Below are 12562 nucleotides of genomic sequence, written 5' to 3' on the forward strand. Positions count from 1 at the left end.
CGGCGGCGCGAGGCCCGGACAGCAGCTCCAGCGTGGCCGGCGGCGCGGAGCCCGCCCGACAGCTGCAGCGTTGTGGACGGGGGCGCAGGGCTCGGCCGGCAGCTCCGGCATCGCGGGGCCCGCCCAGCAGCTTCGGCGTGGGCGGCGTGGGCATGGAGGGAGGCCGGGCGCAGTGGAGGGAGGCCAGCGTGGCCGGCTGCGCGGGGCCTGAACGGCGCGGTGCCCGCACGGCAGATCTGGCGTGGCCGGCGGCGGCGGCTGCGCCGGGCACCTCCGGCGGCGGCGAGCGGGACCTCCGGCTTCGCAAGGCGGCGCGCGGAGGGGAGTTGCTGTGTGTGTTGCGTGTGTGTGTTGCGTGAGTGAGCACTGAGTCAGTGTATAAGTGCAGGACTTTGCCGAGTGCCGTGGATATGGCACTCGGCAAAGTTTACGAGTTTGCCGAGTGCCCAGATCCATGGCACTCGGCAACATTTTTTTTTGTTTTCTGCCTTTTAATTCATTACAAAGGTTTAAGTAAATTTGTTTGAAATTTTTTTGAAAAGTAACTTTACTAATTCACTAAAAAGGTTCATATTTGACGTGTCAACGAAAGAAATCTCATCATTTCATGTAGTATGCATTCAAATTCAATTTAGACCAATTTCATTAATATAGAAGTAAAAAAAATTATCAAATGGACTCAAAAAATGACGAAAAATTAACATGAAGCAACCCATCATGACTGTTGTCTATATAAAAAGTTTTGAACTCATATCTCAATTCGATCGTCACTTTGAGTCAAAAGCTTAACGAATCCTGCACAATTCTCTTAAACTTCTTCGAGGTTCTTTATTTCGTAACCAACATACGTCACAACTTTTGCAAAACTATCTCAATTTTTTTATCACAGCATCCACATATGATATCATGATATCATGACAAATCACATGATTTTCAGAGTTCATTTGCATTTTATAGAATTTAAAACCTATTCGGTCACACGTTCCTATAAATGTTTTGCAGACAAGATATTTGAATTTTCCTTTCAAATCTTCAACATGGGCTCAAATTGGACTCCATTACATGAATATCAACTTTTCCAGTCATTATAGTACATTATTCCATACAATAGCGGTTCAAATTTGAATTTTTGAAGAAATACTTTTTACCAACAGAAATTAACTAAATATAGAGAATATAAGGAAAAATATACTTAATTTTAATATGTACCTTCATATCGTAGGAGATTAGGGGAAAAAATTGGGAATTGGGAGTGGAAATTTTTTAAAAATTTCGCCGAGTGCCTCAAAGGACACTCGGCCAATCTGACAATTTGCCGAGTGCTACTCCTTTGGCACTCGGCAAAGACATATATTCTCCGAGTGCCTCAAAGGACACTCGGCAAAACCAAACGGAACGGCCGGCTGGTAGCTGTTACGGTTTTTTTGCCGAGTGTCACATTCTGGACACTCGGCATACTCTGGATTTGCCGAGTGTCTATATTACGGCACTCGGCAAAAGCAGAGTTTGCCGAGTGTCTTTGTTTTGCCGAGTGTTTAATTGTTTACACTCAGTAAAAGGTTCTTTTGCCAAGTGCTCGAATTTTGGAACTCGGCAAAGCCGTAGGCACTCGGCAAATATAGGGTTTCCGGTAGTGTATATGATTTAGATCAAGTATGGGACATTGGATATCATGATTTTGACAATATACATAACATCAGCGTACAAACACTACTTTGCAGCTCTGCAACTATGACAGTGCGTGATCTGAATCTTCCGTTTCTAGGCAATATATACCCATTCAACGACATGTGAGAACGCCCAGATTCTGGCCGAGCAGTTCCATCGAAGTTTCCATGAAATTCAAGTGACCTTGCTCATCCGGTCAACCTCAATGCTTCCTTGGACCCAGCTGGCAACACAGTGCAATAATTTTAAACTCTCTTAATAAATTAATTAAGATTTTGATGAGCTTCTTACTACCCAAGTTATTACTGGTAGGTAGATTTTTCACAGCATCTCGTGCTGCTGAGTGGCTACGCAGTATAAACAAAGTTCATTAGGATGAAAGCTAATAATGTCCTCAAAAGTTATAAATAAAGTTCCGAAAGTTATAAACAAAGTTCACTAGGATGGAAGATAGTGTCCCAAAAGTTATGACCAATCCCTTGGTAGTCAAATGGTCGGGTTTGCAGCTTACTCAGATGCTTCCTCGCGACACCTTTCTTCTTCTTCTTCACTGTGCATGAAACCATGCATATGAATATAGAAATTTCATCGAAACACGTGCATATGATAGCTTCAGGGCTTCTAGGGCTTTTTTATCCGTCACAAGTTCTACGTGCGCCCCCCACGAGCATGTACACTGTTCCAACCAAAATTCTAGTCCACTTTTGCATAGGTAAAATCCATTTGGGACACTAAGTAGGAATTTTCATACCCAAATCGCCTCAGAAAGATTTGCAGCCCCAAATCTCGAAAGATTTGTCTTCTCTGAAGTTTGATTTTATTTGTTGATTCTTCAGTTTATTTTCACATCCATGTAGAAGCAATTTTTCAAGGAAATACTAGTGCAATTTTCAAGGCAGCAAATACATATGCATGCATGAATACGTGTAAAGTGCACCTAGAAGCGTGGAACGGTCAAAGGGTGGGCGCTCGTGCGGATAGGCTACCTCACATGCATGCACAGACAAGAAGCCAAGTCACCACTCGAGGAAAGAGGCTGCTGGCTGATGAGGCTGCTGCTGCCTGCGGGCACTCTCCTCCTCCTTCCACTGCTACTGTTCCTCGTCCAACTCCTCCTTCAGTTACCTTGGCTACCTGGACTCCGTGCCGTTCACGACAACCAGCAGCCTACCCTACCGTCTCTCTCTCTCTCTCTCTCTCTCTCTCTCTCTCTCTCTCTCTCTCTCTCTCTCTCACATCGAGGATCAGTCTCTCTCTCATGACGCATGTGTCTGATTTGTGTGGAATGTAGCGCACAGGAACTCAGCAAGCCGCCTTTACTGGTCCACGGGCCGGTCAGAGTGAAGGTGAGCCAGAAAAAGTAGCCGGAGAGGGGCGAGGCTTCTTTCTCCCTCGGGTTAGCTTGCTGCCTCTAACCTCTCTATATAACCCTGGTTGTAACTTGTAAAACTCTTTCAGCCTCTCTCCCCTCTTCCCCATCTCGATCGAGCTGCACAGAGACAGCGCGCGCGAGCCCCTACTGCAGCCATATGGAGAATTATCACATGCTCTTCGGGGCGGCTACGGCGGCGACGCAGCCCTCGTCGTCCACCTCCAACTCCTACAACTTCCTGGCTGCCGGCGGCACGAGCGGCCTGCAGCTGCGCGACCACGATCGAGGGCGGCAGCAGCAGCAGCAGGCAGGCCACAACCACAGCGGCGGCCCGTTGTTCCTGGCGGCGGAGCTCTCCAACAGCTCCAAGGATGCGGGCAGCGGCGCGAGCCCGCCGGCGGCAGCAGCCGGCCATGGGGAGACGTCCGCGGGGCCTGGCGCTGCCGAGGCGGACAGGGCGCCGGCGGGGAAGAGGAAGGGCGAGAAGAAGGAGCGGCGGCCGCGGTACGCGTTCCAGACTCGCAGCCAGGTGGACATCCTCGACGACGGCTACCGGTGGAGGAAGTACGGCCAGAAGGCCGTCAAGAACAACAAGTTCCCAAGGTTCGTTCGTGAGGAATCCGATCCATACAACCCAGCCAACAACAATTACTTTATTTGCCGACTCTTACTACCAAGGCAACGTATCTAGTGCAAACCAAGGACCTCGTGCAAACCCGTGCAAACCTACTAAACAAAGTTTCAAAAAATTCTGAAAAAATCATGAATGTGCTTCTCAGCTTACCTCATCTATATATAAAATTTCATGGTCAAATTCGTCTTACTCTAGAAGTTACAAAAAAGACAAATTTTCTGACAACAATAATGGTTCAAATGCATCTCAAATTTTTCTTTTTTGTAACTTCTAGAGTAAGACGAATTTGACCATGAAATTTTATATATAGATGATGTAATCTTAGAAGCACATTCATGATTTTTTTCAAAAATTTTTGAAACTTTGTTTAGTAGGTTTGCACGGGTTTGCACGAGGTCCTTAGTTTGCACTAGATATGTTCCCACCAAACCAAGGCTCTAAATAACCGGCTATAGAATGATCCCGATGAAGAACTCACAGTTACTTTGATCGGTGCTAGGGGATTTCTTTCTCGTTCAATTCCGATCTTGGTTTACTTTTTTTTACTGGTTTGGCGTGCGATCCCATTCCCATCATGTTATTTGGTCAGTAGGGGTCGGCCGTGGAAAGCAGGTGAGATGGAGTCCCAGTGAATCTTCCAAGCTCAGCTAGTGGTTGCTGCTGCTTACATAGGATAAGGACATGTCTCAATTACCTCATCCTCATCGTCTAGATGAAAACGACCAGCTAGTTAATCACATGTTTTAGATGGTGGCCATGGGTCATTCAATAAACAGGTGTGGCGATGGCGAACGGATTTGACCACGAATTATTTCATCCACCCACCGATTTAATTAATTTGACCGCAGAATATATTTCATTTGGGTTTTCTGTTTATCAACCGATCTTTCAAAGATTAAGCATCAAGTACTATTGCTGGAATAGATACGTGAACACTCCAAAGACTTGCTAGAATTGTTACAGAATAAAGTGAATCATATGTGGAAATAACTATGGGAAGGAAAAAGAAATGGATCGGGCAAGATTAAATATATCGGCTACAGTAGTGTGTGTGCGCCTTGCAGCATTAAAATTACTTTTGTCGCTCAAAAAGCACTTGAAGACGTCATCCCTTTCTGCTAAAAAAGAGGGTTTCATCGACATGGATCTACCATTTTCTTTCCTTCTTTGCTTAGTTTCTTTTTCTTTTCTTACGAGCACTCCTTTTTGTCAGTCTTAGAGCCATATATATGTACTTTACCGTAGCCTGATTTAGCAAAAACTGCACATGTCTAAACCTTATATATGCACACCAAATAATGGAGGACAATGCATACCTATTGTTCATGTGTGTGCCAGCCAACTATTTGCCATCCGTTAGCAAAAAACTAACTTGGAGCAATATACAGTTACCTCATGAATAAAATTTGATGCATGCATATATTGCACTTCTAAATCATTTCATCTCTGAAGTATGTGTATTGGTGGTTATTTTCCCGAAACACTAAGATTAAAACTATCCATTTTTATGTAAATACTTAACAGTTTGCATTGCATATACGACATAATAACTAAGCCTACTATGTCATGTCAAAACAACAATGTTATATGTGTTATGAACTTCCTTGTGGAAAAGAAATATATACTACATATTCTTACAGGAAAGAAAGAAATATATTTAAATATATGTCCCTAATTAAATTTGGGTTCTTTAGTTTTAATCCTAAACAAGAATAAGAACTATCACTGAGGTATACTGAAGCTATTGGTGCTTACTAGCAGCTAGCTAGGAGTATAATTGTGGCTGAAGTTCGTCTAATCTGAACTCAATCTTCCATAAGTATAAATAGCAACAATAAAGAACATAGTGTGCCTGTTTGTTATATGCAAAGAATTACAAATGCGAATAATACATTCTTCTATCACATTTCTAAGTATAAAAATGCAATGAAAATTGGACCAATTAAGGGGTAGGAAATTAAACAATTCTGCACAGTTAGTTCTAAACCAAGGCGCTAGCTAGGCATCACCAGAACAATGGTCTGCAGATAATTTACAAGTTCTTCTCGCTGACGACAAATGAGTCTGTATATATATAGATTGATATACTTAACCAAGCAACGATACAGAAGCTAGATTCACATATGCCTCTTTCCAGCATACTTTTTTACTTCATTTTGCCATTCCATCAATCATGTGCAAAGAAACTAATTCTTATTATTCTTTTCACATAAATGGATGGATGCAGAAGCTACTACAGGTGCACTCACCAAGGGTGCAACGTGAAGAAGCAGGTGCAGCGGCTGTCAAGGGACGAGGCCGTGGTGGTGACCACATATGAGGGAACTCACACGCACCCCATCGAGAAGTCCAACGACAACTTCGAGCACATTCTCACCCAGATGCAGATATACTCCGGCATGGGATCAAACTTCAGCAGTAGTAGCCACAACATGTTTCACTGATGAACTGTTTCCTAAATCACTTGAAGCATCTATATGCATGCGCCATTCAACTAAGCATGCAACAAGCCATACATTCTTTTTGATTTGTACATTAAGTCTTAGAGGTAAAGAGAGAAATAAGCGTGATCTGGTAGCTAGCTAGATGCAGGAATATTACTCGCGCAATGGTTCTTTTTCTTCTTCTTCTTCTTTTGCTTGCAATTGTAGGCCAGGGTAGAGACTGATATATACATTACAATTAAAACAAAATATCTCCTCTTACATATACCTGGGCACCTTAGGTGTGCCTCTTGTTCTTTCATATAATATGCGCTTGGGTGGAAGACAATATACTAGCACTATATGCTCTTAATATCATCACAATGTCCACATCAACAATTAAATTTTTAGGGAAATTATTAAAACAGCCAGTGTTAAACTAGTTAATTAGTTCTGTCTCACTAATATAAACAGGTCCAGTAACGAGGCACAGCTGAGCAAATGATTGCTGGAGAAAAGACTGTAATATTTCTTGTCCAAAAATTAATTTTAAAGTTATGTACCATATTACTATAGTGACGAGAAACGGTCAGTTGAGCGCTTGTTATCAAATGGTTAATTATTTATGTCTGCGCTGGTACCCTAAAGTTTCTCCAACAGTTCCCAAATAAATATCTTCCAATAAGATGGTATTGGAATGTCCCAATACCCCTTTCATAGATTATTGGGAGGAGATACTTTTACAGTTCCTCAATAACCTCATCCCAATACAAATATAACTAACATATTGGAAGAGCCAAAATTCTCCCTTTATTTGAGGGGATGGAGTTGGGTGGTAAAATATTAGGCTAACCCAAGAATTATTAGAGAAAGGTTGGGGAACTACTCGAGTATATCTTCTCCCAATATTGTTAGTTTATTGTGGAAATGGAGACTGCTGGAGAGATGGTCCAAATGCTTTCATTTCAAATCAGGTATTCTGTTTGTGATGAATAAAATCCATATTTAATTTGTGACTCCTTTCGTCAATTTCAAAATTTCTCGTCCGCATGGACCCATTAGTCTATGGTGAACCCTGGCCTACTAGCTACGTATGTGTTTGCATCTCTATAGAGCCAAAGTAGTCATCATTCACCCTATACCGTAAGAATTTGGAGCAATACATATAATTGCACATTGACGCTATATATATATCAATTATGCTTCCTTATTATTGCTAGTTCGCTGCCTCTCTATATAGGTTGGAAGCAGCATTTCTCCAGTGGTTCATTGCTTTGCTGTTGCTGATACTGCTGGATACTTTATTTGGAACAACAACTGTTTATGCAATCAGTAGTTCTGTAGGTTATTAAGATCTGAACTCTCTGCCAGTGCTTTATGCATGTTACTATTGGAAACACCTCGATAAGCAGCTAGAAATGAAATACTACATGCTTATTATAGCATCATCCCTAGCTAGTCATCACCCTAGCTTGAACTTTCTGCCAGGTATACCCCATTCAACACACACACACACACACAAAGAGATAGCCGGCAGGCCGATTGCAAATTGGCAAGAAAAAGTTTAGCAATAACCCATGAATAATTGCGCTACTACCGCATATACATAAGCAGTGTCACTGAAGGAGGAAGGCACTATGAACAGTGTCGAAAACCACATGTAGTAAACTCCAAGATGTGTTCATGCCTATTTAGCTAGAGAAAACACTATGCTAAGTCTTATTGATACGTTAATAAAAAACCTTAGCAGCAATCCTTGGATCCCGAAGTAAGGCCTCGACTTTTGGAAAAAAAGTAAGGCCTCGAGGAAAACCTAGAGAAAATACAACATTGATATCTAGGAAATTCTCAAAACATATATAGGAATATGAAAAAATGCAGGATTCGAGATATGTATCAATTATTACAGTCCTATAGGAATTTAAAATGCAAAAAACTTTCCAATCGAACATTTGGATACAGCATAGGAAAAGCATATGTCGGTGTTTACCGCCAAGCTTGCTCAGGGATACCCTTAGCAGTAAGGTTTGTAGGTAGGGATCGACGGCTCTGGAACTCGATGGTGCAAGGAACACAAAGATTTAGACAGGTTCGGGCCGCGAGTTGCATAATACCCTACGTCCTGTGTGGTGGTTTGTATTGCCTTAGGTGTTGATGATTATTTGGAGGGGGTTCCTGCCCGCTTTTATATATCCGGGGGGACAGGGTTACATGGAAAGTCCTAGCCGAGTACAGTTGGAGCCCTACTACAACACAATCGGGTAGTTTCCTTTGTACTGCAGCTAGTTCTACGCCTATTCGAGTAGTTACAAAAGAGGTAAGGTACATCCATGGTCTATCCCTTACTCTAAAACATTCTATGCCTATAAACAATCCCGCTGCCCTGGGTCTGACAGCATAGGAAGAGCATATGAATCTGAGGACAGTGATAGACAAAAAGGAAAGTTTCTAAGAGGCAGAAGCTCATGTTAATTAGATTTCCTCCGAAATTCCTATGGATTGGGGCATTCCATTGGCATTTTGTATGATTATAATTCTTGGATATCCAATATATCCTTTGTTCCAAAGGGCTACATAGCAAAAAATCCTATAGAATCCAAATCCTACAAAATTCCCCCTCCAAAATTTTGCTCCAATTGGGGCCTAAGTGAAGGTTTACATGGAGAGTAAAAATTAATAGGGAAATTCCAACCTTTATAAACAGAAGGGATTGGGGTGGGGTTGCCATCATAACATCGGAACCAAATTAAATGGGACATTGACATAATCTGACTACCCAACATTTTTGTTCCGAGGATGCCTAATTTTCATATAACAAGTAGAAGAACATGAGATATACGGTATTGGCCCAGCTGAGTTTCTCAAGGCCCATCACCATCAGACTGGGCCGGGCCGCAATCGCTTCCCCTTCCTCGGCGGGCAGAAAATATCAGGCCCGGGAAAATCCCGAAAACACCCTCACTCGCCGCCGACGCCGTCCCTCTCGGCCACCGGCCGAAGGCGCACGCGGCACGCCTCCGCCCTCCGCTTCCAGCCCGAACAAGAAGCAGGGCGCACGCGACGGCGCACCCTCATCCGCGGAATCCCGTCCTCTTCCCCAATCGACACCGCTGGGTGGGGCGCAGATCCCTCGTCCGCGCCGGGACCGATCCCCCCTCTTCCTCTGGTAAGGCCGGAAGCCGCAGCCTGGACAGATTCGCCCTCCCTCTTTGATTTATCCCTTTGTGTGAGGGGTTAGGGTTATGGTGCAGGATCATAACTTTTATCCTTTCAAGCATAGGACATGCTGAGTAGCTGATAGTTGCTTTTATTTGATCTGTACATACTAGACTATGATGGACTGAGCATTTATAACACTGGAAGGTATCATGTCCAAAGTGTCGATGCTGGTATCGCAGTTCAATTATGTTATGGTCTTTGATCTGTTTGCCAGGCCTCAGGCATTGTTCAGTTCACTTCAGTTCCTTGCTGTCCCATAAGGCTATAATAGGCCATAATCGAATGCTTCTAGTGTATGAGTGGCCATTTTGCTAGCTTCAGTTGTGTACCCTGTCCTAGCTGGGCTCACAGTTTTTGCTGCACATGGAACAAATGCCGCCTTTGATTTCTTAGCGAATTGCGATGCATAGTTATGTAATTCAGGTCCCGTAGATTTGGCCATGAATCCGTGAATCAACTTTAGGTCTTACATAACATTTTTTTCATGATACGATGGTAACGAGTATATCAGGTTCATGCACCCTTTTTTTGTTCATGTCTTATGGTTAACCATATATATCACGAATGTAGCACATCTAATATGCTCTGTTTGCTGTTACCACAGAAAATGGTGATCCTCTGTGCCGGGCATGTTGCTCCATCAGTTTATTCTAATTTTCTGCCTGGATGGCTACTGCTGAATAACAGCCCGAGAATGTATTGCAATACCTTTCTGGATGAAATGAAACTCAAAAGGCGAAACAGAAGTCAGTGGGTAACTACTTTCTCCAAAGGATCTTCACTACAAGGTACATCATGACCCACGACATGTCTGACCGAACATTTTATATTGTTACTTGAAGCTTATTTCTATGCACTGGTAAGCAGCGTGTTTCTAAATGCTCTTTTTTCAAAGTCCCAATCGATATAGTATTATTATATTGCTTTTCTAGGACATGGAATTCTCTACTGTATCTGTTTTTGCTTGCACAGTCTATTGTATGAACTTTTCACATTACTAAAGAGTCTATTGTATGAACTTTTCACATTACTAAAGAATCTTCAGCTTGCACAGTCTATTGTATGAACTTTTCACATTACTAAAGAGTCTTCAGCTAGTATATCTTGCATGTAGTTAATTTTTCTCCTGTCCTGCTATTATGTGGGTTTCTACTAGTTGATAATCTTTCTTTTTTTATTATGGAGCACATGAAAGCTCTTTTTATTTGTTTTTATGCAAATTTACCATTCTATCCATACCATTCAGTGACCATTGTTTCTTGCATCTGCAGATACTGTGCCCTCTGTAAAGCCTTCACGCCTTCTTCCAACAGAGGAACTAAAGACATATCCCAATACTGTTCCTGAGGACATATTTAGCACAATCAGATTGGATGACTCTGATGCATTCTATGTGCTAGAGCTTAGGACTAGTAGAGAATTTAGTTCCTCTTTGCTGGATAGAAATTCTGCAATTTTAATCTGCTTAATTGATGTTGATGGTGACTCCTTGTTACAAAGAGTACCTGCAATTTATTTGGGTCAACCTACGCCAGGAATAAAGGCAGAGCAATCGATGCCCTTCCAAAGTGGTTCAGTTGATGCTGTGACTTTCAAGGGGTCTAAATTGCAAAGGATTAAAGAAGTCTGGATCGGTCTAGAATCAGGTACATTATACACTAAGCTTCATGTTGATTGCAAATATTAGTTGTGATAATAATTGTAACATGTTCACCTGATGAGTGTTTCTCCCGTTTTGTTTGTTAATTTTACCTCTGAAGGTCAGGTTCATGGAGATTAGATGGTTTGAGCTTGAAAATAATACATGGACCGGTTGATCCACCTAAAGATATTAGTGGAACGTGTGAACTCAAGTTTAACGGTTTGCAATACACTTTCGAGAAAATCAATGTGCCTCTTGGAGAGGATGGAGCTTCAGTAGCTGAAGCCAGGCCTGTGGCTGTCATGGACCTGTCAGGAGTTAGCATTTCTGATCTTCAAGAAGGGCAGTTATTGTCAGAGAGCACTGCTTCAGTTGTTAAGGAGTTGAAAGAGGATGGTTTGAGACAATATGCTGATCTCAAGCAATCTTTGCTGCTCTATGATGCAGCTATAGTGCTAACAGGTTTCTCCATCTTCACCTTGGCTTCCAACGACAATGCTGCCTACTCTTTCCTGGTTGGTGGAATTGGAGGATTCCTCTATCTGCTGCTACTGCAAAGATCTGTCGATGGGTTGCCTGTAATTAGTTCGCCCACAGAAGCGGGGAGCGCACAGCCATCTGTAAGTGGTTTCAGTGGCGTAAGAAGGCCATGGTTGATATTGTCATTAGTAATGGTTGCGGGAGCTGTTGCATTGAAATATGGTGTTGGCGGTGACAGCTTTGAGCTGACACCAACCGAGCTCTTTGTCGGCACTGCGGGGTTCCTGGCAAACAAGGTCGCAGTTCTTCTGGCAGCATTCAAACCCATGCAAAGTGATTTGAAGGGGGGAGATGGATCTGGTGACAGGACTTAAATGCTACGGAAATCAATGAAGTTATTTAGGTACAGTGCAATAGTGCTACGTCAATCTTCTGGATAGTCACAGGAAAGAGGTCACAAGATTTCCGATTCATAAACATGAGTGGTTCCAATGGTAGTGTTACTCTGAAACAGACACATGAATGGTTCAGATGATGTACAGAAACACGACCAGAATCAGAAATCAGCTGTCAAAAACACAGATGAAAATCTACATTCTGATGATATGGTATAGTTGCTAGCTCAAAATACAATCCAAAATACATGATGATTGTACCCGAACCATATACCCAATACTGTATATAAATCTGATACCATTGAAATCAATTTAACAGCATGTGATTTGTAACAATATGACTGGGAGTTCACCCCCATTCTAGTTTGACCTGTGTGTTTCCTTCCAAGTTGTGCTGATCCAAACTGATCAATTATACCAGGAAATTATTTTATCGCAGATCCAGCCACCGGTTACCAGATTCGCAGTACCTTGCCAGGTGGCGCCGACCCCACTTGGATGCCCCATAAACCGTTGACATCACTATTAATTTACTCATTGTCAAGATTTAGTCACCAGTTAGCATCTGGGGATGCAGAGTCCACTTCAGTAGCAGCAGCTAGCACGGCATTCTTCCAGGTGCCAGCCATGGCCAATCCTGCAATGTTGTTCACGGTAGCAATCCTTGCTCTCGTCTCCACCGTCGCAGCCTCCGGCAATGCGATGGCGAGCCCGGGCGGTGGCAATGCA

The 12562-nt window shown here is 42.8% G+C and overlaps 2 protein-coding genes across 3 annotated transcripts; both read left to right on the forward strand.

Annotated features, from left to right (window-relative positions):
* Positions 1–3070: 3070 nt before the first annotated feature.
* Positions 3071–6383, forward strand: LOC120686703 (probable WRKY transcription factor 75). Its single transcript, XM_039968914.1, has 2 exons — positions 3071–3643; positions 5902–6383. The coding sequence occupies exons 1-2, from the start codon at positions 3198–3200 to the stop codon at positions 6116–6118; spliced, it is 663 nt and encodes a 220-aa protein (XP_039824848.1). The 5' UTR covers positions 3071–3197; the 3' UTR covers positions 6119–6383.
* Positions 6384–9059: 2676 nt separating this feature from the next.
* Positions 9060–12215, forward strand: LOC120685393. Of its 2 annotated transcripts, none has more exons than XM_039967284.1 (4): positions 9060–9263; positions 9912–10104; positions 10588–10962; positions 11082–12215. In XM_039967284.1, the coding sequence occupies exons 2-4, from the start codon at positions 9924–9926 to the stop codon at positions 11810–11812; spliced, it is 1287 nt and encodes a 428-aa protein (XP_039823218.1). In that variant the 5' UTR covers positions 9060–9263; positions 9912–9923; the 3' UTR covers positions 11813–12215. The 2 variants fall into 2 exon arrangements, with proteins under 2 accessions (XP_039823218.1, XP_039823217.1); XM_039967283.1 differs by having other exon boundaries at positions 9921–10104.
* Positions 12216–12562: the final 347 nt, after the last annotated feature.

This window comes from Panicum virgatum, chromosome 8N (assembly GCF_016808335.1).
Source record: "Panicum virgatum strain AP13 chromosome 8N, P.virgatum_v5, whole genome shotgun sequence".
In the NCBI taxonomy this organism is placed as follows: domain Eukaryota; kingdom Viridiplantae; phylum Streptophyta; class Magnoliopsida; order Poales; family Poaceae; genus Panicum; species Panicum virgatum.